Source organism: Astatotilapia calliptera, chromosome 13 (assembly GCF_964374335.1).
Source record: "Astatotilapia calliptera chromosome 13, fAstCal68.1, whole genome shotgun sequence".
Classification (NCBI taxonomy): domain Eukaryota; kingdom Metazoa; phylum Chordata; class Actinopteri; order Cichliformes; family Cichlidae; genus Astatotilapia; species Astatotilapia calliptera.
In genome coordinates this window covers 8,200,898-8,225,967 of record NC_137434.1, presented here as the reverse complement: position 1 = coordinate 8,225,967, position 25,070 = coordinate 8,200,898, and the positions used below count along the sequence as shown (strand labels likewise).

The 25,070-nt window shown below is 40.4% G+C and overlaps 2 protein-coding genes and 1 long non-coding RNA gene across 6 annotated transcripts; 2 read left to right on the top strand and 1 right to left on the bottom strand.

Moving 5' to 3' along the window:
• Window positions 1-1,269: 1,269 nt before the first annotated feature.
• LOC113035086 (androgen-dependent TFPI-regulating protein) lies at window positions 1,270-2,916 on the top strand. The gene is made up of 5 exons (XM_026190372.2): window positions 1,270-1,526; window positions 1,633-1,758; window positions 1,866-1,967; window positions 2,096-2,211; window positions 2,616-2,916. Exons 1-5 carry the CDS (start codon window positions 1,380-1,382, stop codon window positions 2,821-2,823), a joined length of 699 nt encoding a protein of 232 aa, XP_026046157.2. The 5' UTR covers window positions 1,270-1,379; the 3' UTR covers window positions 2,824-2,916.
• On the bottom strand, window positions 2,568-4,256 carry LOC145419695 (uncharacterized). The gene is made up of 4 exons (XR_013901016.1): window positions 4,064-4,256; window positions 3,881-3,934; window positions 3,681-3,734; window positions 2,568-3,600 (listed from the first exon to the last, which is right to left on the bottom strand). It is a non-coding gene; the product is annotated as an uncharacterized LOC145419695 (long non-coding RNA).
• A 3,261-nt stretch (window positions 4,257-7,517) lies between these two features.
• herc4 (HECT and RLD domain containing E3 ubiquitin protein ligase 4) lies at window positions 7,518-24,590 on the top strand. 4 transcript variants are annotated; one of them, XM_026189552.2, is made up of 23 exons: window positions 7,524-7,984; window positions 8,101-8,260; window positions 8,398-8,474; window positions 8,570-8,791; window positions 8,871-8,962; window positions 11,466-11,596; window positions 11,704-11,858; window positions 12,157-12,233; window positions 18,151-18,275; window positions 18,431-18,490; window positions 19,211-19,322; window positions 19,812-20,001; window positions 20,238-20,410; window positions 20,504-20,623; window positions 20,714-20,812; window positions 20,899-21,066; window positions 21,788-21,931; window positions 22,023-22,189; window positions 22,329-22,395; window positions 22,487-22,569; window positions 22,709-22,892; window positions 23,340-23,442; window positions 23,554-24,590. In XM_026189552.2, the coding sequence occupies exons 1-23, from the start codon at window positions 7,651-7,653 to the stop codon at window positions 23,760-23,762; spliced, it is 3,252 nt and encodes a 1,083-aa protein (XP_026045337.1). In that variant the 5' UTR covers window positions 7,524-7,650; the 3' UTR covers window positions 23,763-24,590. The 4 variants fall into 4 exon arrangements, 2 of the variants coding, with proteins under 2 accessions (XP_080144089.1, XP_026045337.1); XR_013901015.1 differs by lacking the exons at window positions 22,709-22,892; window positions 23,340-23,442; window positions 23,554-24,590 and having other exon boundaries at window positions 7,518-7,984; window positions 22,023-22,241; window positions 22,487-22,559; XR_013901014.1 differs by lacking the exons at window positions 22,709-22,892; window positions 23,340-23,442; window positions 23,554-24,590 and having other exon boundaries at window positions 7,518-7,984; window positions 22,023-22,215; window positions 22,487-22,558.
• The last annotated feature ends 480 nt before the right edge of the window (window positions 24,591-25,070 follow it).

Here is a 25,070-nt window from a genome sequence, read left to right as displayed (position 1 = left end):
TGTTCGTGTGTAACTTGAAAACTCCATTTGATTTAAAATATCCAAAAAGAACACATACATTATATTTTATATAACAGATTTCTCTTCTAAACCTACACAGATTTAGTAGCTTTAACACAGTGATTGCAACATACTGCATATTGGCTTTGGCGCAGTACAATCAGATCACAGCCTTTACACCAGCACCATCTTCAGGCCATTTATGACATCTATGAAAACCTTAAGGATCACAGGAAAAAGTAATGGGAGAACAAGTTTAGGAGAAAACTTTATTTTATTTTTGCCTGTTTTTCCTAACACGTTTATTCTCTAACGTGAAACTTTTGCTCTTTGAAATTTTCTTTCTTATGAATTTATCGGGTTATTTTGTCGTCACACATTTACTATTATTTTAATAAGCTCGCGAGAGATGTGTCGAGCTCCTGAATTTAGATTTCCAGCAATAATAAAGAAGTAACTCTTCTGTGATCCAGTCTTTGTCAGAAGATATTTACCTATCTGAACTTTGCAAGTTTTAGGCAGGTGTGAAAAAATGCTGTAAACAAAGAATGCTTTCAGAAATATAAATGATTGTTTATTGGCCCCAAATGTTTTCTGCAGTAGGACAATGACCCCAAACATACAGCCAGTCATTAAAAATTATTTTCAGCATGAAGAACAAGAAGTACTGGAGTGACGGCATGGCTCCCACAGAGCTCTGATCTCAACATCATCAAGTGTGTCTGGTATTGCATGAAGAGACAGAAGGATGTGAGGAAGCCTACATCCACAGAAGATCTGTGATGTTTGGAGCACCCTACCAGCCGAGTTCCTTCAAAATCTGTGTGCAAGTGTACCTAGAAGAATGGATGCTGCTCTGAGGCAAAGGGTGGTCACACCAAATATTGACTTGATTTAGATTTCTTTTTTGTTCATTCACTACATTTTGTTGATTGGTGGAAAATAAATAGCATTCTTTGTTTACAGCATTTTTTCCTCACCTGCCTAAAACCTTTGCACAGTACTGTATCTGAACTCACGTAACCTTCCTAACTCGTTGGGATTTCTCTTGCAAAACACTATATAACAGATTACACTCTCACTGTGCATAAATTTGCCTCCCAGCCACAAGCGGTTATGAAAGAAGTCGCCATATGTTTCGTAAAAAACTGAACAGTGGTTCTCTTGTGTTTCTTTGTCTCTGCTGCCTGCAAATGTCTTGATAAGCCGGCGCTGAATTACACTAATCTTTAAAGAACCTTCACTGCTTCAAGTGCCTCACATCTGAAGGGAAAACTTTGAAGTTTAGTCTTTTTGTTTTGTTTTGTTGTTGCTTTTTTTGCTTGCATTTTAATTTATTTTCACTATTTATTACAGAAGAATATAAGTTTACACTGAGAATGACTGTTAGGAGAGTGTATCACATTGCAGCATTCAGCTGGTATGCGTTTATTATTAAGAATCTAATTGATATGGATGGAGAGGATTTGCCACCAGGAATCTTTGTTTATGGAGGACCTTGGAAGTACCTCACTTTTTTGAATTTGGTGAGTACCTTGATCGTTTATGGGTAATTGTTGTGAAGGATTAATGACCCTGCGATCCCAACAAGGACAGTGGGAAAAAACAACAATGTTGCTTGTAATGTTTCAGTTATTGCAAATGACGTTCTTTGGACTGGCGGCAGTGAATGATCTTCAACCTGAGAAAAAGGCTGAGAGTACTCTGAGCAAGTTTAAAGACCTTCTCTTCTCTGTCTTTGCCTTTCCAGTGGGCACAGTGAGAACCCCACATTTGCAAATCCTACATTCTTTCAAGTGCAAAAAAACCCCCAAAGCAAAACACTATGCTTCACATTAACTCTGCCTTTGCTGCCTTTTCTTTAGTTTGTTGTTCTACTTTTCTGGGCAATCTTTGCATATGATAGAGAATTAGTCTACCCAGCTACCATCGACACCTTCTTCCCTCCGTGGATGAACCACGCTATGGTCTGTTGACTTATGTTCTTCGGCATAATAAAAAATTACTCAGCATCGTTTGTATTTTTAAAACATTTTTAAGCAATTCTTGGTTGGCCTGCCGGGACTTCTCATGTTGCTGTTGGCTTTTTCTTTAGCACACATTTGTCCTTCCCATCTTACTTGGAGAGGTGCTGATGCAGCCTCACGTCTACCCACAGACTAAACATGCACTGACGGCATTAGGAATCGTGGGCTTGGCTTACTTATCTTGGTAAGTGCTGACTCAGCATTAACAGCATAATCAAGCACTTTAAAAAAAGCATTTCTTCAGTTTTTATCTTTCATTTGACACTGATTGAAGTTCACCTTCATGTGGCTGAAAGCACAACACTGTCTAAATGCATCTATTTTTGCTGCTCCAGTGTGTATACAGCTTGCGGGTAAAAGCTTCTTTTCAACCTCCACAGCTCGGGCTCACATGTTGTAATGCAGCCAATAACTCCTCATGAGTACAGAACAAACCATAAGCATGCTGTTCATTGCATATGAGATGTTTAGTTTTGCTGCTGTTTTGCTGTTACAATAACTGCGTGAACACACTGGGTGAATGTTTGTATGAGCCAAACCTTTTTTTTCCTTCCTTTTTTTATTTTATATTCTGAACATGTTCTGCAGGATTATATGGGTGTACATGTCAGTCGGGATTTGGGTGTATCCTCTTCTTGGGCGCTTCAGTGCTGCTGGTCTGGTGGGCTTCTTCTTTTTTAACATGTCTGTGGTGATCTTGCTCTACCTGCTCGGGAACGAGCTCAGCAGACGGGTCTGGGGTAAGAGGAGTTACGTTTGCCATATCATACCAAAAAAGAAAGGTTTAAAAAAATAACAACAACAGAATCTAATCTGTCTCTTTGCTTAACTCTCTCTTTTGTCTCCTCTCTCCAGAAAAGGACATGAACAAAAAGACAAGAGAAACAAATTAATTGAACCTTTCTCCCACATGGCCACATGGTTCTTTTTGAAGTGAAGCTATGCAAACAATCCATTCTTTCTCTTACTAAAAACAGTTTAAACCACAGGACAAAACACACCCTTGCCTAATGCGTTACACATTGTTCTGATTTGATGACTGGGTAATGATTGCGATAAAGACTGTATTCTTCTCCACTTGCACGCCTTGTAGCACCAATTTAGCATTTAGCTAAATATTAAATAGCACTATTGAGACAGATTACTTGCAACAAGCAGTACAGCCGTGGGTTACAAAGGTAACAATAAAGCAATCAGGATCCATATTTAACATAACGCAGTTGTGTGCACCTCTGAGATATTCAGTGCAACATTTAAACTGAACATACTGCATGTTTTATCCTGTGATCATGAAAAATCTGCAGGGTGACGTGAGAATAACTTGTAATCCAAATAAGCATTGATTTGATGACATCACAAATCCTTCAAGATCTCCATGAAAGTCTGTTTTTGTATCCATCCGTCGCTCCAGATGAGCTCCTTGTTTCTTTTTCTTTCTTTTTTCCAAAGGAGATCAGGGACCACGCAAGTCCCTGTAGCCTTTTAGGTGATGGAGGTAGTTTGGATCCGCATCCACCAATCCAACCGAAAGGATCTTTGCCAATAAATGCAAGTCATCGTCGCTCAGATCATTCTGTTGAAGAAATTGAAGTCAGATATTTTATCCAAACTATTCTCAGTAAGCTCAGCATTTAACTTTTGATTGCCACTTACCAACTTGTTGTTTGCAGAGGATTCTGGGAGCTGGGACTTTTGTGACTTGTTTCCCTGAAAATGATAAGAATCATTACACAGAGTTAGTCTTTGCTTCCTTGTTCCACCTCTATGCACTCTCTATAAATGTTTCTGTTTGCTTCGTACTTGATGTGAGCTACATTTAAAAAAGAAAGAAAGAAAAATAAATAGCTGCTTACCTCTTTGAGTCCCGTTGAAAACCAATATATGACAAAGAGAAGACCAGCAATGATCTTAAGGCAAAACGAACAGCAGTCAGTATCACACAGGTTACAGTCACCACTAGAAAACACAATCTTTGAAAAATGAACTTACTTACAGCTAAAAGACTTAAAATAATATATAAATAGGTCTGCACTTACTCCGATCAAGTACAACATGTTTGCTTCTGTTGTGTCTGCCCTGTTTGTGCTCTGATTCGTAACCTAAGGAGAAATAAAGAGGTTCCTTCTTCTCCGAGACATCAGACCACAATGCGTAAGACAGGAGAGGAAAACTCCCATAGAAGAACCAGCCGTACAGGATAGACTGCATATTCACCAAACAGGTTATCTTATGCCTGAATGATGTCAGTCATGAGATAAATGTGCGGTTACGCAAACAACTGCGTAAAATAGGCGGATTTGTGTGTGATAAGAGCTATCATTAGCTGTAAGTCTTAACGCAGGTTAAGATGATCTCACCAGTGACACCTAAAAACAACAGATGTCAAAGAGTGACAACCTGCCTGTCATCCGCTCTGTCATATATTTACGCATTGGAAACTCTTGGAAAAGTTTAACTAAACTGCCTCCTCCTCCTTCACCGGCAATGCACTGAAATAATATCTACTGTATGTTTATCATACTTTCAAAGTATGCAAAAACCTGTTTTTGACTCAGCCTGTCCCCTGTTTCGTGCAATCAGTAGTCGATTTTAAAATGCAGATCAGATAGCATTGTTTGTTTTCAGTACAAGCTCAGTTTCATTTTAAAGAGATTTGAATGAGAGATGCATACATATGGCTTCTTCTTTGTATGATACAACCTGTATTAATGGTGAACTGTGTTCACAGATAGTATTTTCTGGAAGTGTTCCTGCCCCCATGCACTGATTTCCATGACACAATAATGCCTGTATTTAATGCCTGTGTTTCCTCAGGGCCCAAAGGCCAGAGGCTGTCCAGTATTGTCCCATGAACACAAAGATTTCTCCACATTCTCTGATTCTTTTGATGATACTGTATGATGTAAAATCGTTCCAGCATTTTGTTGTCCCAATCCCAGCTTTTTTGAGACATGTTTTTGCCATCAAATTTAAAATGAGATAATATTTTTTGTGAAATATTAAAATGTCTCTGTTTAAACATGTGATGAGCATAAAATATGGGTTTGACAGCTTTGCAAATCGTTGCGTTCTGTTTGCATTTACATTTTACACAAATGCAAATAAACATTTTCATATTTTATGTGTAGTATATTGCAGTATAAAAGAAATCAGCTAACACAAAAAGAGACAGACAGACTGATAAATGGCATTGTGCACCAGCAGATGGAGTTTGAATGATATGAATCTATCTGACTTTTCATCTCCTTTTAAACCATTCAGTCAAACAAAAGTTTGGTCTGAAACCTAGCTGTGTTCGCTGGATTTTGAATGAACAGATGTGGATCTCTGTTACAGAAGCTTACTGTACATCAAGGAAATGTCCAATCTATTTTTAACTGGTGCAAAAAGCTCTTTTAAAACCAGATGATAAAAAAGAGAATTACATTGATTTGATGTCCTCATTAGCTGCATTGCTGTTTTCATTATTTTAAAATATATGCATATTTGAGTCTCTTAATGCCTACTTTTTTAATATGTTTGTTGAGTTTACCTTGTATTTAAAGTTACATTTTCTCTTCTTCTCGTATTTTATCTTATCTTAATGAAGGTGACACAGTCTATTTGTTTGTTTGTTGAATCGGAGTAAGTGAGTTTGCTCTCCACCAGGGGGAGCCCGGTGGTTGTGAACCAGCTCAAGTTGGCGAACATGGTTTTGGAAAAAGACACGACACCGGTAGAAGTTCGAGATTCTTCTAGTATACTTACAGCCTGATTACATAAGATGAACAAAACTACAGGTAAATAAAATATCTGCGATTAGAATGCAGATATAACACTTTTTTTATAACGCCTCACATTTAATCACATACATCTGCAACTTATAGTCACATTCAAAATGTGCTTGTATTATATATTTATATGTAGGCTACTTACATATTAATTAACATTTAATCTTGAATACCGTTATATGTGTTGTTATTTCGAATGTATTCATTTGTGGACTTTTCTTTTGCTAGTTCATACTACGCACTTCAGTAGTAGTCTTTCGCGCTTTCACTTTCCTTCTTTTACTTACTAATTAATAACAAATAAATGCCGTGTGTGCTCTGTATGAACGCGAAACATTCAAGAAAAAGAAAACGGGGAGGTCTGTGTGTGTATGTGTGTGTGTGTGTGTGTGTGTGCATGTGTGTGTATGAAATGGAGTTCGGGGACTAGGAGAGTAACCTCCGTGTTTTCATACCTAGGTAAAGGTAGTACAGCGCAGCCGGTATACGCATGCGCGGATGCGCTCGCTCTAGAACATTTCGGCAGCTTCGCGACATTTCTTCACGTCCATGAAGGAAAATGCGTGAAAACGCTGTTAATACTTCCGGTATTGTAAGCTGCCTTCAAATTAAGCCTTACAGCGTTTATGTGTAGAGCTTCTCTACGCGTCTTTCAGAGAAGTATTCAAATCTCCTTGACCGTGTTTTGGACATTTCGGGACTCTTATGTATATATTTTAACTATCTTGTACTCTTCTCCGCTCTGCTATTATAAAAACACTTTTATTTCTAAAAGGACATAACGGACATTCAGAGTTTGAGACGACTGCTTTAATGTAACCACTCCGATGCTCTGTCAACAACTGCTGTACGGCCAAGAAACGCGTTAAGTAGGGTTTTACCTGGGAGTTGTCTTTGGACAGCAGCGTACTGTAATGTGTGTTTTTAACAGTCGGACTAACTAACGAACAAGGCACTGGCAGATCATAAACTTGTCGGGTCTGGTGGCTTTGGTAAGATTTGCTCTTGGCTCTAACATAAGAGACACCTGGCTGTAAGTTGTTAAACTTGTGTTTTTAGCGGAACAGTAAAGAATAGCGGGGCTTTAAGTTCAGATACTCAGCTGTGAAGTCACTTCAGGTTTCTGAATGAACTCTTAAGTACGTTATGTTCCAAACACAGACATAAAGTCTTTGGGTCTGACTAACGTTAGCTTGCTATATCAGGACTGTCTGTATAAGTCAGCCATGTACCACGTGTCGAGTGCTTAAACATATGTTTCTTAAAATATTTTCCAATCGCACTATGATAATTTTAAGTACTGTCATTAAGTTGGTCAAGTGCCATCAGTCTGAAATGATCTACCTCGCCTGTATTCGTCAAGGTGCATGCTAGCGTGTGCTAACATTACGGACAAGAGTTATACTTCCGCTTACAATATTATAAACGCATACATTTGTGACCCAGAAAGAAATGTGTAAGTTTATTAATTATGTTTATGAGAGTGTAAATCGTAGGGGTACATACAGTTATTGGCAATACTCGTATTTAAACACGTTTTGGCATGTGCTTTAATTTGTAAACCCAGCCGCCCGCGACGGAAGTGGTGTTATTTGACGATTTTAGCAACCCTAACGGAACTCACCCAACACCGTTAACTGTAGCTTACTAGGCTAATCTGTTTACATGGTCAGTTTAGACTGCAACGTACTAGTGCTCTCGCTATATATACACACACATATATATATGTAGGTGTACGATCCTGAAGTCATGACTTAATCTGACCGCAGGCTTGCGTCTGTTTCATGTGGCGATGATGTTGTTTTGCCTCTTTCGGCTTTGCTAGGTGATACCAGCTAGATTACACCTTGCAAATGAAACGGGGGATATGTGACTATACTCTGGAAGGTTATATTAGCCCAAGTGTCTTCTTCACAGAGCCTGAGATCCTGCTTTTGCGTGCAGCTAAAGGGAGAACTACAATGCTGTGCTGGGGAAATGCTTCCTATGGACAACTGGGCTTGGGTGGGATTGATGAAGAGATTGTGGTTGAGCCACGAAAATGTGAATTCTTTCACGGGAAGCAAGTGAGTGATGTGGGGTGTGGCCGCAGACACACAGCTTTCCTGCTGGAGGACGGGACGGTGTATACCTGTGGCTGCAATGATCTTGGGCAGCTTGGACATGAGAAAGCCAGAAAGAAACCCGGTTGGTGATGTCTGCTGTTTGTTTGTTTGTTTGTTTTTCTAATAAAACATTGGGGGGTTTTGTTTTGTTTTTTAAAGTTGCTCACTGTGCAAGCACTTGTTTATGTCATCTATTAGAGCAAGTTGTGGCCTTGGATGCACAGATCATAGTGGCTGTATCATGTGGAGAGGCCCATACACTCGCCCTAAATGACAAAGGACAGGTTTTCTCGTGGGGTCTTGGTTCAGATGGACAGCTGGGATTAAATAACTTTGAAGAATGTGTTCGCGTGCCTAGGTAAATTCATCAACTATCAGGAAACCCCTGTGTGTCCTACTTAACGCACTACTTGCTCATCCTTTGTTTTGTAAAGGCACCATGAAAAGACCTAATATAGCCATTCTTCTCTCTCTCTTTTTCCTCTGTATGAAAAGAAACATCAAGACTTTGTCAGATGTTCAAATTGCTCAGGTAGCCTGTGGGTACTGGCACTCCCATGCACTTTCAAAGGGTGAGGAATGGTTTGCACTTAGCACATATCCAGAGCAGCTTACAGTGTTTATGTCATGTTAAACCGTTTCAATTATATATGCGTTTTTAACACAGGGGGCCACATCTTCTCATGGGGCCAGAATCGATATGGCCAACTTGGGTTAGGAATCAACGGACAGAGCATTTCCACACCCCAGATGATTCAGTCTCTGCAGGGCATTCCTTTTGCTCAAATATCAGCAGGTGGAGCACATAGCTTTGCCCTCACTCCCTCGGGAGCTGTGTTCGGTTGGGGGCGCAACAATTTCGGTCAGCTTGGTCTCAACGACTGCAACGGTGAGTGGTAGAAGGTTAGAAGGTGCCCCTGTACATTCAAACCCGAAACTTTGACTAATTTTCAGGACGTCTTTTTCAGATCGGTATTTCCCGGCCCTCCTGAAATCCCTCAGATCACAGAGAGTGATTTACATTTGCTGTGGAGAAGATCACACGGCTGCACTGACCAAGTTAAGTTGCATACTTTTTGGTTCTTTGATAGATCTGCAGCGTTGTGTGTACAGAAGACCGAAATTTGAAACTGTGGGATTAATGATTAGATTTAAAAGTGGCTCTTTTAAATCTAATTAATGGTTTTAATTCTTAGGCTTAAAATCATTAAACTGGGCCTTGGACTTATGCTTTCTTTACCTTCTTCCTAATTCATTGCTGTTGTTGTTGTTGTTGTTGTTTTTAATCTGCCAGTGTATATGTGTTACATTTTCTTAACTGATCCCAAACAGCAGCCAAGCAGGATTACAGATGCATCACTTGTCACAGTCAGTGTGTTGTGTCCTCGCTCTCCAGTTTGCATACTGCTCAGAGACAGCTGCTGCCAAGCGACCAGTTAGAAAACATCCCAGTATCACTGCAGTACATTAAGTCTGCTATACATTAAGATTTCAGTGTTTTGCTTTGTCACACAGATGTTTAAAAGCTCTCCTTTAGAAAAACATTAAGCTGTTGTCAGATGAACAAACTGTTCAGTACCCACGGGTGCTGTAGGTGCAGTTTCTGGGTTCCTCTACTGCTTAAAACGAGCTTGCTTTCTTTCTTCTTTTTTTATATTCCTTAGCTCCCCTCCCATTTAGCCAAGTCTCTTCTGATTGGCTGCCCCTCATACCGAAGGCTTGACTAACACATCAGTGTGGCTTCACGGCCAAAGCTATACGCCTGAGATGACTATATTAGGGATGTCTGCACTCACTGACATCATGCTGATATAGAATAAACTGCCTGAAACTGCCTGAGCATTTGGCTCACTGGGATTACTTGCGCACATACTGAGCTCATTATTTGATGCTGCAGGCATTTCGTCTGAGCACCCTCCATTGTAACAGTTTATATCAGAGTCAGAATACTTTTATAATGACGGGGGGAAATTGCTTTGTCACAGACTCTCAAGCAAATGATATGAAAGGTAGAAAATGGAAAGAAATCATAAAAAAATGTAAACCATCCTTATAAAACTAAGATGCTCCACCAATGGTGAATTATGTTAAAATAAATACTCCAAAGTTAAACAATAGTATGTACAATATAAAGAAAATATGAGAAGTAAAAATAGTCCAGGTGTCATAAGGGGAAGATATGAAGTTTGATCATCGCAGTTATAAATCATTTCCTGTGGCGTTTTAGTGCAGTGAGGTTTTGCTCCTGTTACTGTCCTGCAAGTCATGGAATGAACGTGAAGGATTGTCGGCTATCATCTGACATCTGCTCTCAGAGTCGAGCTCCACACCTATAATACTGGCCTTGTGGATCGGTTTGAGTCTGCTGGTATCATGCTGCCCCAGCCCACCACAGCATAGAGGATGGCAGTGGCCATTACAGACTCAAAACATCCTGGGTCATCCATTAGATTTTAAAGGAGTCATCCAAGAAAATAGAGATGACTCTTCTTGTAGAGGGCATGAACACTGAGGTATTTTTATCCTGTCTGCACCCAAACCACACGGATGGAAATAGGGGTGACCAGCATTCTAACCCTTCTCACATCCACAACCCCCATGCTCTTCCTCATCACCTTGTGTGATACATCACTACTGCAGAGTCATTAGAAACCTGTGAAGGTGGCAGGTGTCTGTGCAGTGCTGAAGGCTGTGGTGTACATGGTGAAGGGAAAGGGAGAGAGGACAGTCCCCTGCTGGGCTTCGGTGTTGCTGTCCAACATGGTGCTGCAGGTGGTTTGCAGATCAGTGAGCCAACTATCCAGGTCACTGCCAAGGCATCCACCCAGCAGAGCCGAGCTGGTGGTGGTGAACACACTGGAGAAATCAAAACATGACCCTCACAGCGCTGGGTGGATGTAGGCCCTGTTGAGCAGGTCAAGGACCGGAAGGGATCTGACCATGTGCTGGAAGCTGGTCCAGGATAAGTCTCTTCAGGGTCTTCATGAGGTGTGATGTCAACATGTTTTGGTACAAGTACGAGGTGTGACCTCTTCTACACAGGGAAAAGCATTATACGTTTTCAGTGGGTAATCATGCTCATCATGTAGTCTTCTTTTATGAATAGTCTTCAGTAATTAGGCTCATAAGTAATGCCATTTCTGTGTTTACTTCTAATTTTTAGAAAAGAATAGATGAGTTGGGATCGTTATTTAGAACCTGGAATGTTTTTTGGTTTGTTAAATAGTGAAGTTTTAAATCTTCTCGAGCGGTGGATAAAAATGCCCATTTCCTGTCCAGGTGCCCAGACGCAGTAAGTTTGTTTCAGTAGTGGCCTGACGCTGTAGAGGAGGAGGATCCCTGCTGTAAGACTTGGATGTTAAAATAATCCCCCTCCTGGCATGTGCCATTACTAATCTAGCTGTTTCTGGTTAAGGAAAAACTAGACTGAAATCATTAACACGACAGCTGTCTTTCATGCCTCATGTTCAGTGGTCTTTGCTAACACTTTGGCCTTAGCAAGTTAGCACAGTGCTAACCCTTTTGAAGGTCGGAATAACTGGTTCTGTTGTTTTTAAATGCAGGAAGGGGGCGTGTTCACATTTGGAGCAGGAGGATATGGACAGCTTGGGCATAACTCTACAAATCATGAAATAAACCCCAGAAAAGTGTTTGAGCTCATGGGAAATGTAGTCACACAGATTGCATGTGGAAGGTAAAATCGACTTTGTTTTTGCGCGTTTATCTAAAATACAACGTCAGTGAATTATACTAAAAAGTCACAAGGCTGCTAGTGACGTTTCAAATTGCTGTGCGGTCAAGGCAACACACGCTGGCTTTCACGCCGTCATCGGGGAAGATGGATTCATTTGGGCTCGGAGGGAACGGGCAGCTTGGCACACGGTCCACTTCCAACAGAAAAAGCCCTGCTCTTGTTAAAGGTCCCTGGGTAGTCGCCAGCACTGCAACAGATACAGGTGAGGGGACAGCAAATGTAAAACCAAAACATCCTTCCATTTTTGAGGGGTGTAAAGTTTGAATCATAAGCAGTCAAATGTATTAATCGATAGGGTTCTCCATTTACGTTTTCTCTGACTACGTTTTCTATAATTCTGCTGTGTATCCATCTGAACGTGGAGATTTATTAGCTTTAATCTGAATCTGAAGTTGTAAAAGCACATTACATCATTAGTTTGATGGGTTTATTTCAAACGTAAAACTCGATGGTAAGATGTTTTAATAACACAAAAAACCTATTTTCCCTCACTTTTGCAGATTCAGAGGAGAACTGTTGTGTCAAACGGATTTATGCTGGAGGAGATCAAAGCTTTGCTCACTATTGCAGTACCAACGTAAGTTTTCCCTCTCCTCTGAAACAGAGATTTCATGGAGATGCTTACAAATGTACAGCACGTTTTAATAATTGCACAGCTGTCCTGAATGCTATCGTTTTTACTCTACAGTAAAAACAATGGTAAGGCAAGGCAAGGCAAGTTTATTTGTATAGCACAATTCAACAACAAGGTGATTCAAAGTGCTTTACAGAGACATTAGAAACAAGAACAAATAAAAGGCATGATTTAAAATTGATTAAAACAAGCAAATAAACTAACTAACTAATTAACAAACAAACAAACAAACAAACAAACAAAACAGTATATAAAATCAAAACAGATAAAATCAGAACAGTAGATAAAATCAGTAGTTAAATGTAAGTTTTGAAATTTAAGCTTAAAGTGTGGATTTGGTGCTTTATTCAAATGCAGCTGAGAACAGGTGAGTCTTCAACCTGGATTTAAATAAACTGAGTGTTTCAGCTGATCTGAGGCTTTCTGGGAGTTTGTTCCAGATATAAGGAGCATAAAAGCTGAATGCAGCTTCTCCGTGTCTGGTTCTGACTCTGGGAACTGATAAAAGACCGGATCCAGATGACCTGAGGGATCTGGATGGTTCATACTGGGTCAGGAGGTCATTGATGTATTTTGGTCCTAAACCATTCAGAGCTTTATAGGCCAGCATCAGAACTTTAAAGTCTATCCTCTGACGGACAGGCAGCCAGTGTAAGGACCTCAGAGCTGGACTGATGTGGTCCACTTTTTTGGTCTTAGTGAGGACTCGAGCAGCAGAGTTCTGAATGAGCTGTAGTTGTCTGACTGATTTTTTAGGTAGACCTGTAAAGATGCTGTTACAGTAATCAAGCCTACTAAAGATGAATGCATGGACTAGTTTTTCCAGGTCCTGTTGAGACATCAGATCTTTTATCCTTGATATATTCTTGAGGTGATAGTAAGCTGACTTTGTTATTGTCTTAATGTGTTTTTCTAAGTTTAGGGCTGCATCCATCACTACACCCAAATTTCTCGCCTGGTTTGTGGTTTTTAGGTGTATAGATTGAAGTTCTCTGGTGACCTGTAATCGTTTTTCTTTGGCGCCAAAGACTATTACCTCAGTTTTGTTTTTGTTTAGCTGGAGAAAATTGTGGCACAACCAGTCATTGATTTCCTCAATGCATTTACCAAGAGCCTGTACAGGGCCTCGGTCTCCTGGTGACATTGTGATATATATTTGTGTGTCATCTGCATAGCTGTGATAGTTTATTTTGTTGTTGTTTATAATCTGTGCCAGTGGGAGCATGTAGATGTTAAACAGAAGGGGTCCCAAGATGGAACCTTGGGGAACTCCACATGTGATACTTGTCTGCTCAGATGTGAAGTTACCTATTGATACAAAGTATTTCCTGTTTTCTACGTATGTTTTGAACCAGTTTAGTACAGTTCCTGAAAGACCTGTCCAGTTCTCCAGTCGTTTGAGTAATATGTTGTGGTCAACTGTATCAAATGCTGCACTGAGATCCAGTAAAACTAGGACTGACATTTTTCCACTGTCTGTATTCAGACATGTCATTAAACACTTTGGTCAGAGCGGTTTCAGTGCTGTGGTTCTGTCTAAAACCTGACTGGAAGGCATCGTAGCAATTATTCTGTTTTAAGAAGTAACTGAGCTGTTGAGAAACTGCTTTTTCAATGATCTTACTTAAAAACGGGAGATTTGAGATCGGCCTGTAGTTGTTCATTTGTGTCTTGTCAAGATTGTCCTTTTTCAGTATAGGTTTGATTACAGCAGTTTTTAGTGATTCTGGAAACACACCTGATAATAAAGAAAAGTTGACGATCTGTAACAGGTCTGACTCTAAAGTCTTTGAGACCTTTTTGAAAAAACTTGTTGGCAGGACATCTAAACAGCAGGAGGAGGAGTTCAGTTTACCTAAGATGTCCTCCAGGTCTTTGCTGTTAATAGGTTGAAACTGTTTCATGGTGTTTAAACAGTTTTTTGGTGGACACAGTACATATCCTGGATCTGCTGTTGATGTACCAATTGCTTGTCTAATTTTTTGGATTTTTTCAGTGAAGAATTTGGCAAAGTCATTGCAGGCCATGGTCGAATGAAGTTCAGCTGCCACTGACACAGGAGGGTTTGTTAGCCTGTCAACTGTAGAAAATAAGACCCGAGCATTATGGCTGTTTTTAGTGATGATGTCAGAGAAGTAGGACCTCCTTGCATTCCTCAGTTGTAAATTATAATTGTGAAGTTTCTCTTTATAAATGTCATAGTGAACCTGGAGGTTTGTTTTTCTCCATCTGCGCTCAGCTTTCCTACACTCTCTTTTTTCTTTTTTCACCAGTGTGGAGTTTCTCCATGGAGACTTTTTCCTTCCAGAGATAACCTTCACCTTAATGGGAGCAATAGTGTCCATTACATTTAACATGTTAGCATTGAAGCTATTGACGAGCTCATTGACTGACCCTCTGGGCAGGTCAGGTGTTAATGGGAAGACCTGGTTAAAAATTGCACTACTGTGTTCAGTTATACACCGTTTTGTGATCACTGTTGTTGATATATTTGTGTGGGCTGAGATTTTACTTTCAAAGAAAACACAGTAATGATCAGACAGGCCCACATCAGACACAGTAACCTTTGAAATGCTCAGGCCTTTGGAGATCAGTAGGTCAAGAGTGTGTCCTCTATTATGTGTGGCCTCTGTTACATGCTGAGTCAGCCCAAAGTTGCCCAGAGTGTTACTCAGGTCTTTAGTCCCTTTGTCCTGAGGGTTGTCCACATGAATGTTAAAATCCCCAGCAATAATTACACAGTCAAAATCAACACAGATCACAGACAGCAGTTCACTGAGGTCATTAAAAAAGTCTGTGCAGTATTTGGGAGGCCTGTAAACATTAAGAAACACAACTTTGGATGGGGCCTTCAGCTGTAAAGCCACATATTCAAAAGACTGAAAACTTCCAGGAGATAGCTGCTTACATTGAAATGATTCATTAAATAAGACCGCAACCCCTCCTCCTCTCCTGCTCGCCCTGACCTCACTGATAAAACTGTAGTTAGGAGGGGTCGTCTCGATGAGAACAGCTCCACTGTTACTTTGGTCCAACCAAGTTTCAGTTAAAAACATAAAATCAAGGCTGTGCTCAGTGATTAAATCATTAATTAAAAATGTTTTCCCAGCTAGAGATCTAATGTTTAATAAAGCCAACTTAAGTGTTTTAGAGGTATTACTTGTCCCCTCGTGTTTGGGAGCAGTCTGTGGCACACAAGGTATGTTTACTATGTTTAAAGATCTTTTAGAGTGCAGCTCTCTGTGTTTTGACCAGGCCACATGTCTCCTGTCACCTAAAAGTACAGAAATTTTAAAACCTTCTAGTAAACAGGGTCCCAGCTTCTCCTGGGAAAAGTCATCACTGCCATAATCCTCACAGCCCGGACCCTTCACACATCACGCATCAGACTGCGGAGACAGGGCATGAAGAGGAACTAAGGGGGGCGAGGCTGGGCAATGTGACTTCGATTGCTCTGTTGAGGGTGGGGCTCGATGGCGAACCTTTGGCCGCTCTGGTGGGGGGTTTATGGGGGACAAAAAGGGATTGGGACGGGGGGTAGATCTGAGCCCAGCATTGACCCGCTCCATCATCTCCTCAGTGAATTTCAGGTGTGGGGAGGAGGGAGAAAGGGAGGGGGAGGAGGGTGATGGCCTGTCAGGGGTTTGGGGGACTGGGGAAGGTCGTGGTCCCTTGTCCTGGTCGTTGGTGTTGTTGAGAGAGTTGGAGGCAAATAGGGACCCCTCTTCTTGCCTTAGATGTCTCTCCTTTCTGAGGCTCTTCCTCAGATGCCATGGATGTCTCTCCTTTCTGAGGCTCTTCCCGGGTGGGGGCAGATGGAGCTCCTCCTCAAGGTTTCTGCTGGGCTTTGTCTGTTCTTGGAGTACTGTTTGTTCCTCTTTATGAGATAACTCCTCGTTTATCTCAGCCTTGGCACCAAGCACGGATGGATGACGTATGGAATAAAACAAGTTGGAGGTGAACAGTTTCACCCCTGACTTGTTAAAATTAAATCCATTTGCTTTGAACAGATGCCTGCGTTCCCAAAAAATATTAAAGTTGTCGATAAAGTGCACTGAGTGGTCAGCACATGCTGATATAAGCCATTTATTCAGTGTAAACAACCTGCTGAATCTCTCGTCTCCTCCTCTGACCGGCGGTACAGGTCCACTGATGAATACAGCTGCATTCAGAGAGTTTACAGTATTTAATAATCCAGTAAAGTCCCGTTTCAGAACCTCCGACTGTTGTTTGGACACATCGTTTGACCCTGTATGCAGAACAATGTTTGTCACAGTTGGATATTCATCTGCAATTTGAAGAATTCTCTCCTTCAGGTTGTTGACCATATCGTTAGGAAAGCAGAGGACTTTAGTGTTCTTACCGCACATCCTTTGTACATCCTTTACGGCAGAGTCACCCACAATCAGAGTTTCAGGCCTAGCCTTTAGCTTTCTCTGTGGCCTTTCACTTTTCAACAGATATTCAGACCTTATTTCGCTGCTTTTAGATGGATGGTTGTCCGATATAGATCCAGGGTCCTTTGATAGTGGAGCAAATCTGTTCTGCAGTTTCACATTCAGTTGTTTTGGAGGTTTGTTGTTAACCTTCCTATTCACGGTTGTCCACTCCTGTTTCCTCCCGTATATAGGGGTAGAAGAGCTTCTCTGTCTCGTAGGAAGTGAAGGCCAGTCGGTTTCAGAGATTTCAGCTCGCTGTGCCCTGCCTGTGATACGTCCTCCCCTTTCCAGGAGACATGATTTATGTCTTGGTTTTGCACCAAGACAGTCTAAGGGGGGATTATCACTTGAGGATTTATAATAATGCACAGAGTCTACTTTCTTGGTCATGTTATCTGTGCTCCTTAGCTGTGTACTAGCTTGCTCATCGCCATTGTTTTGAATCAAAGGCAAGGTTGTTTCATTTCCACACAGTCCATTTACCTCCACGTTTACTTCTAAGCGATGAATTTTTGTCTCCAGTACTGCAATCTTCTGCAGGAGGCTGTGGTAGTCATCTGTGGAGAGGGAAGGCATCTTGTTGCTAGTTAGCCTAGCGGTTAGCACCTTTCCAGGCTATTGAGGCTGCTCGGTGCCCAGACGCTGTAATCAGGCTTCAGCTGTGTCTAGGCCACAGACACACGGAGCGCTGAGGACAAGGTAACCATAAAATGTTGCTGTTTCTGTTAAGAACACTCTAGTCCTAATGATCTACAAGTGTCCAGAAGTTATCACAGGTAAGCTGGCAGTACTCGATAATAGTGAGCAGCTGAACAACAGTGATTTGAACTAAAGCATTATTATCACTGCTGGGGAGTGAGAGCAATGTCAGGCAGATGAGCTGAGATTGTAAATATTTCCAGACACTACCTGTAATTATCTGGAATTTTAAAAAAAATCTTAGCACATGGGTTCGCGTGTAATTTTATACCACAGCGTTGTTTGACAACGTCACCATTCACATGAGTTAAAGAAGGCGAAACGTACCAGTAAAACCATAAGAAATTTGAAAAATAAGAAAATGACTTCAAGTTAAAATCTTGTAATTAAAGTTTTCGAATTCCAGGAAACAGAATTGCGTTTGTCAATCTAATTAAAGCAGACTGCTCCAGCTGATCCCCGACAGTCAATGCAAGCTGGTGTTGGTTTTAAAACACGTTGCCATGTAGCGTATGATGATTTTTCAAGCAGAATTTAATTTGTAATGAGGATGTATGTCACTTTTTTTTCTTTTCTTAGAAGCACCTTCTTCTAAAATGTGCCGCAGATAGCTGTGAATATTGTTTTTACACACATCTGATCTGTTTCTTCACTCAGTTTTATTTACACAGGTTTACATTTTTCAGTTTTTATTTGTCTAACTTTTATACTTTTTGGTGCAGAGCCTTCAGAACGGAGATGACACAAGGATACAAGATCCCCAGAGAAAGATTTACTCCTTGAATGAGGATCTCATACAAAAATGGTTGAACCACTCACAAGGAAGACTCCCGCTCGACATCTCCAAGTAAAGTTTTCTTCTTCTTTTTTTCCCCCTCAGTAGATCCTCGGCATATTGGAGTTTTAGTTTGTTTTAGACATGGTGTGTTTGAGTAGAATCAAATTACCAGATCCTTTTTGGAGATTTACACAGTAATTATTTGCCTTTTCTGGTTTCCTTAGTGAGATCGACCTCGTGTTCTCCTCAGCAAGCTGCCTAAATGGGTCTTTCCTGTCAATGAGGTAAATGCACTCCAGATATTTCAAAAGTCATAATCTAGTCAGAAAAATCATTTTGACTGATTTACATTAAAATCAACACTTTTTTTTTTTTTTGCTGAATTTCTTGTTTATTTACTCTCTAATTAGATAATTAAAGCTTTCTTAAGCTGCTCCCGTCATATGAGCCAGGTGAATGCACGAGTTTGGTAGGCTATATAAAAACATGAAATTGAGATGGCCACAGTTTTAGCCATGAAAGCAGGAAGCTCAACGATAACAACATTCAGTACTGACACTTATCTGCTGTCATGGTAAATCTAGAGCTTGTTCTGTTGTCACCGCTTTGACCAGATAAAAAGCGTGCTCTCCTGGGTTGAGAGCAGATTCTGATTTGGCCACTGAAGCATATCCTGTTTCTTTGCTTTGAGAAACCTTTGGGCTGCTTTTGAAGTGTGCTTCAGCTCATTAACCATCTGCACTCTGAAGCGCTGTCCGATCAGTTTAGAACTTTAGATTAATATATATTATTATATATATATATACATAATATAACAATACATAATATATATATATATATATATATATATATATATATATATATATATATATATATATATATATATATATATATATATATATATATATATATATATATGTATTGTTGTAGTTATTGCCTAGCGTTTTTGTAATTATCTCATTCTGAGTGCTGATTTTGTTTTTTCCCTTTTTTTATAAACGCAGTCATCCAGATCACTACAGTACCAGCAGTAAATGTTCAGGGGTGGATATGAACATGGCTCGCCTGCTCTTCAACAAAGTAATCCAAGAGGGTCACCCTGAGATTGCTCAGCAGGTCAGTGGCCACATATAATATAGTTCCATCCACCCATCCATCTCCTTTTACTTGTTCAATTCAAGGTCTTGGAGGGGACTAAATTCTGGATTCTTCACTGTAATTCAAAACTGCATTCTGTGTCGTGTCAGTGCCATGCCAAATACTTGGGCACTAATATATTTTCTCTGACTGGTGAAGTTCCTCTGACTTGGAGTTTCTTTTTCATTCCTCATACTCTTCAACAGTGTTTATGACCTTTGCTCATCTGCTGTCTTGTCAACGACGTTCATTTTATTTTGATTTGGTACCTGACCAGAAGATGTTTTTATAGTGTAAATGTCCCCAGTGACGTTTTATTACTGTGTCGGCTCCAGTTATTTCCGGTACTCTGGTCCATTCAGTGTGTTATTGTTGCACTTTACCCCACACCTCATCAGCAGTTTGTATGCATTCAGGATTATCACATTAATCATAACAGACCTGTTTCCCTTCGTCTGTCTGCCTCAGATTGCTGCTAGTCTGGAGAAGAACCTCATTCCCAGGCTAAACAATTCTCCTCCAGACATCGAAGCCCTGAGACTCTACCTCACTCTTCCAGAATGCCCTCTCTTCACTAACCGAAATAACTACGTCACCATCTCTATCCCATTTGCCAAATCAGTCATCAGCCTAAAAGAGGCTCCACTGAAGGTACTAGGTAGGTAGGATGAAGGAGTTTCTTTAAGCTTTCCATACTACATTAGTACTACATACTATACTTAAGACCTTATTGTTCAGGAAAATAAGGTCTTAAAATAGCTTATATTTGTCATAAATCTTATGCAGGAATTAAATTCCAGATGGTATAGTTAGGACTGGGAAAAATGAGCACTTTACACTGTCTTAAAAGGGTTTTGAGGAGCACAAATTTAGTGTTTGCTCATGTATTTGCAGGAAACTGGTGGTCTACGTTTGAGTCCCCAGTCTTCCAGCGGCTAGTTGAACTGTACAAGGAAGTGGTGGTGTATCTGCTGCAGATGCACAAGGTGGGCATTCCCGCAGTAGAGCAGAGAATTTTCACCTGTTTTCTGGACACGTCGCTGCGACTCCTGGAAATCCTACACAAGGTGAGGAAAAAGGTGCAGTGTTAAATTCCTGCTGCACATTATATCCTTCTTTAAAGGACTACAAGTGGCAGTCTCTCCCACTTCTCGCTTCAGGTGAGCGAGAAAGCGGGACACATCATTCAGTATGGCAAGTTCTACATTCATGAGTTGGACAACCTGATAGACATCCGAAATGACTATGTCACATGGCTTCAGAGGCAGATGTACCCAATGGTGAGTCTGGATGTTGGCTCTGCGATTCAGTAATACATCTTTCTATGTTAAGGTTTTGATGTGAACCTTTTGTTTATGCTCTATCCCCAGGGACATGATGGTGTGGTGACTCTGTGCAAGTATCCCTTTGTATTTGATGCCCAAGCAAAGACTACACTCCTTCAGACAGATGCTGTCTTACAAATGCAGGTACTACTCACTAAACCTCTTAAAGGCAGTTTCTTACCTTTATTTTCACTAATCGCTTCATAATCATGTGTTTTCTGTATTAACAGATGGCAGTGGACCAGGCACAGATGCAAAATTTCAGCTCCATGTTCCTACCGGCTGTGGAATCCGTCAATCCGTGCCTCATCCTCATCGTTCGCAGGGAAAACATTGTTGGAGACACTATGGAAGTGCTCAGGAAGTCTAAGAATGTTGACTATAAGAAGCCACTAAAGGTAGAAACAGCATTTAAGTTTGAAGCTTTAAAAAAAAGAAGCAGCATAACCCAAACCTGATTTAAATTTGGCCACCATTTCCATTCCAGTCATATTCTTGTAAACTCTGGATCCCTTCCAGTACTTGTGCTATTATTGGATTGTTTCCAGGAAGTCCCGTTCTGACAACATGCACATGTGCGTGTGTGATTTCAACATGGACCTCCTTGCAGTCTACAACGACACCACTAACTCAGGGAAGAAACATCATACAGCTAAGAGCTAGAGAGTGTAAAAAAGGCACTCTTCAGGTTTATAAGTCCACAACGTCCAAACGTAGCATCAACATTAGGTCACAAGCTTGACTTAAAGCATGCTAGGCCTTTTTTTACAGTGTTGCGAATTGTAAATCCGTTCTTAAGGTTCAAAACTGTAGATTCTGTCTCAACTCCTCACAATTTCGACACAGAAGTGGTGATCCAGTGAGCACACAGAGTGGTGCAAGTGGTTGGAACAGGATTTCCAGGTAGCGATCGCTAAGTATCGCAGGAGCCGTGGCCTTGACAACGAAGACAACTGAACGAGCTAACAGCCAAATTTAAATCAAGTACACTTAGGATGAAGTTCCTAGTTATGAATGAAAATACATATATGAATGTGAAAGATGCTGCTCATGGTAATGAACCCACAGAGTATGCCAGGTTCAAACGGTACTGTGACTTACTTGTGACATTTGTGGCAGGTGATCTTTGTGGGAGAAGAGGCTGTCGATGCAGGCGGCGTGAGAAAGGAGTTCTTCCTTCTGATCATGAAAGAGCTGCTTGATCCCAAATACGGAATGTTTCGTTACTACGAGGAGTCTCGCCTCATCTGGTTTTCAAACAAGGTACTTGCTTTAAACCAGGCGGCATCTCCGCGTGATCTTTGTGAAAACCTTCCTCGATTAAATGCTGACAATCACCGACTGTCCCTTGCAGACATTTGAGGACATTGACTTGTTCAACCTCATCGGGGTCATCTGCGGTCTGGCCATCTACAATCTCACCATCGTTGAGCTCAACTTCCCCTTGGCCCTTTACAAGAAGCTTCTGAAGAAGAAGCCAACGCTAGAAGACCTGAAAGAGCTAATGCCAGATGTGGGAAGGTCAGATCAAGGAACAGTCACCTGAGGTTTCCATTTAATATGTTTATGAATGGTAGTTTACCTTGGCATTGTCTTAACGTCATCTAAACCTTTCAATGCCACAGTAATCACACAGGGAATTGTGTTCCTGTTCATCCAGGAGTCTGCAGCAGCTACTAGACTACACAGAAGATGACCTTGAGGAAACCTTCTGCTTGAATTTCACAGTAAGATGATTGACTATCAACATTTTCTGCTGTGGTTAAAGTAAGTTGTGTCATCCACCTATCATATGATTTTTATTTTTTATTTTTTCAGATCACAGAGGAAAACTACGGTGCCACAGAGGTTTTGGAGCTTGTACCAAATGGGGAAAACATTAACGTCAATATGTCAAACAGGTAAAGATTTTTTTTTTTTTTTTTAAGTTGTCCTGATATTTATCCATTAGCAGTTATCCACTAAGGGATTCATGAATATTTTGGACTGTTGTTGAAACATTCACGTTACTCTCATTTTTCTTACTTTCTTCTCCTCTAGGCAAGATTTCGTCAGTGCCTATGTAGACTATGTTTTCAACACATCGGTAGCTCCACTCTTCGAGTGCTTCTATTCAGGCTTCCACAAAGTGTGCGGTGGGAAAGTTTTAGAACTCTTCCAGCCAAACGAACTGCAAGCCATGGTTATCGGCAATACCAACTATGACTGGATGGAGCTTGAAAAGGTTTTGTATTAAATAGTGATTAGTAAAAATTGCATCTGGCCACGCAATGTGAAGAAAATATCTGCATAGCCTTTAGGACTATGAAATCTGTATTTTTCCGAGTGTCCAGCAGGGGGCGACTCCTCTAGCTGTATTGAAATTTCCTTATGTCTCACTTGATTTATTACCTCAGTAAACATTTTACGAATTTAGTTTATGGTCTTGTATGCTAGTTTAACATTCCATCTAATACAGTATAATCTTCATTTTGTGAATTAAGGAAACATTTGCCGGTATGGTGTGATTGGCAGGTTGCTGATGTAAGAGTGTGCAGTATCCTTGGTTTCTCAGTCAATACATCATTTAAAAGCCCCAGTGGCCACTGTGAATCTCACTTTTTAAAGTGAGCCTTGTACATTATAAGATGGATTATGAAAATCATTTTTGTTTATGCTCTTTTGCTCATAGACTACTGAGTACAAAGGGGAGTACTGGACAGACCACCCTACAATCAGGCTTTTCTGGGAGGTGTTTCACAATCTTCCATTGGAGAAGAAAAAACAGTTTCTCTGTAAGTGTTGCCCTAAACAGCAGAAAAGTTAATTTCATTAATTTTGTGTGAGTTTGCATGTTACATACGGACCTTGAAGAATGAAGAGAAACAAAAATCTTGTCTTTACAGTGTTCCTCACTGGAAGTGACCGCATCCCCATCTTGGGCATGAAAAGCTTGAAACTGGTGATCCAGCCTACTGGTGGAGGGGAGCATTACTTACCTGTCGCCCACACCTGCTTCAACCTGCTGGACCTGCCCAAGTACACGAGTCTAGAAATGCTCCGTGAGAAGCTGCTACAGGCTATAGATCACAATCAAGGCTTCAATCTTGCCTGATAGAACATAAAAATCCATGTTGAGACTGTTGATGGCAACCACATTCCCAGATGGTTTTTTGCAGACTTCTCAGTCTGGATGAGTCAAACACAAGTTGAAAAAAATAAAAATTAAAAAGGAGGCCACATGACACTAAAGGTGACTGAGATGAACGGCTGGACTTTCATGTTAATGTTGATTTTTTTTATTTTTTTTCCAGCTGCTTTCTTGCCATCAAAGTATTTGAAGTCCAATCCCACACAATTTGATTCACATTTAATATTGCTCATGTAGATATGCTTTTATTCATGTTTGGATAGGACGAAGCAAACTACTGGTATATACAGCACAGGGGCATAAATAAACTGACAAACTCCTGTAAAATACAGTGAAATTTTTCTAATGCTTAACACCTAATTTATTGTGACAGTGAGATGCTTCTATTATGTTTTTACTGGTTTAAAATGTAGTCAAACACCACAAAATACCACGTAATTCCACCCCCCCAAAAAATATAGAGAAAAATAAGACCTGATTCACATCTGACAAGGTGTCAACAGAAACATATTTTTTAAACTACACTCTAGCAGTATTTTCTGCATGGCTTTGTCATCAAAGTGACACCGTATTTTACAGGAGTTTGGGTTTTTTCATCCCCTGTTGCAAAAATTGTTAGCCAATGTAAATCTACTTTGTTTGACAAAGGTTCTCTTGTGACATTTGCTCGAGAGCAATGCGAAGTGTTTGCTATAGATGCTGAGTGGATTTTCTTGGCTGTCTGCCTTAACAATCCACAAATAAAAACAAAGTACAGCCACTGAAATAAATGGGTTACTTGCTGGTAAGGTTCTAAGTTCTTATGAAAGGTTGGTTATTTTTAATATAGTACCTTGTGTTTGAATATTGCTGTAGAAGGTATTTTTTAACAAAAAATATACCACATTTTGTTTTTAAAAGGGGTTAATTCTGCTTTTTGTTATTTTCTTTCAAATATGTTCTGATGATGGATGTTCTTATGACACCTGACCAGAGTTTCAGAGGAGGTGGTAAGTATAGGTATGTGTAATCCGTGTGCTCAGGCATCAACGTCTTCCTACTCTTGGGTTTGTATGAAGTTACAAAGGGCAGATGTCATCTCGGGCACACAGCCATTTCCTATTCACATCCTGCAAGTGGAGGGGCTCATGAAAGCGTTAAAGACAGCCAAAGTAATTATTTACGCCAAAATCTAGACGGTAAATAATGGCGATTTTTTTAGATTTCACATTTACAATATCACTTCATTCTTCCAAAGAAGGTGATTTTTCCCTATGATTGGCTAATTGTTGA

Coding starts and splice junctions, on each gene's coding strand:
- LOC113035086 (XM_026190372.2), top strand. CDS start 1,380: ATGACTGTTAGGAGAGTGTATCACATTGCAGCATTCAGCTGGTATGCG. Junction 1,968..2,095: donor CGTGGATGAACCACGCTATG/GTCTGTTGACTT, acceptor CTTTTTCTTTAG/CACACATTTGTCCTTCCCAT. Junction 2,212..2,615: donor GGCTTGGCTTACTTATCTTG/GTAAGTGCTGAC, acceptor CATGTTCTGCAG/GATTATATGGGTGTACATGT.
- herc4 (XM_026189552.2), top strand. CDS start 7,651: ATGAAACGGGGGATATGTGACTATACTCTGGAAGGTTATATTAGCCCA. Junction 22,190..22,328: donor CTAATGCCAGATGTGGGAAG/GTCAGATCAAGG, acceptor CTGTTCATCCAG/GAGTCTGCAGCAGCTACTAG. Junction 22,396..22,486: donor CCTTCTGCTTGAATTTCACA/GTAAGATGATTG, acceptor TTATTTTTTCAG/ATCACAGAGGAAAACTACGG.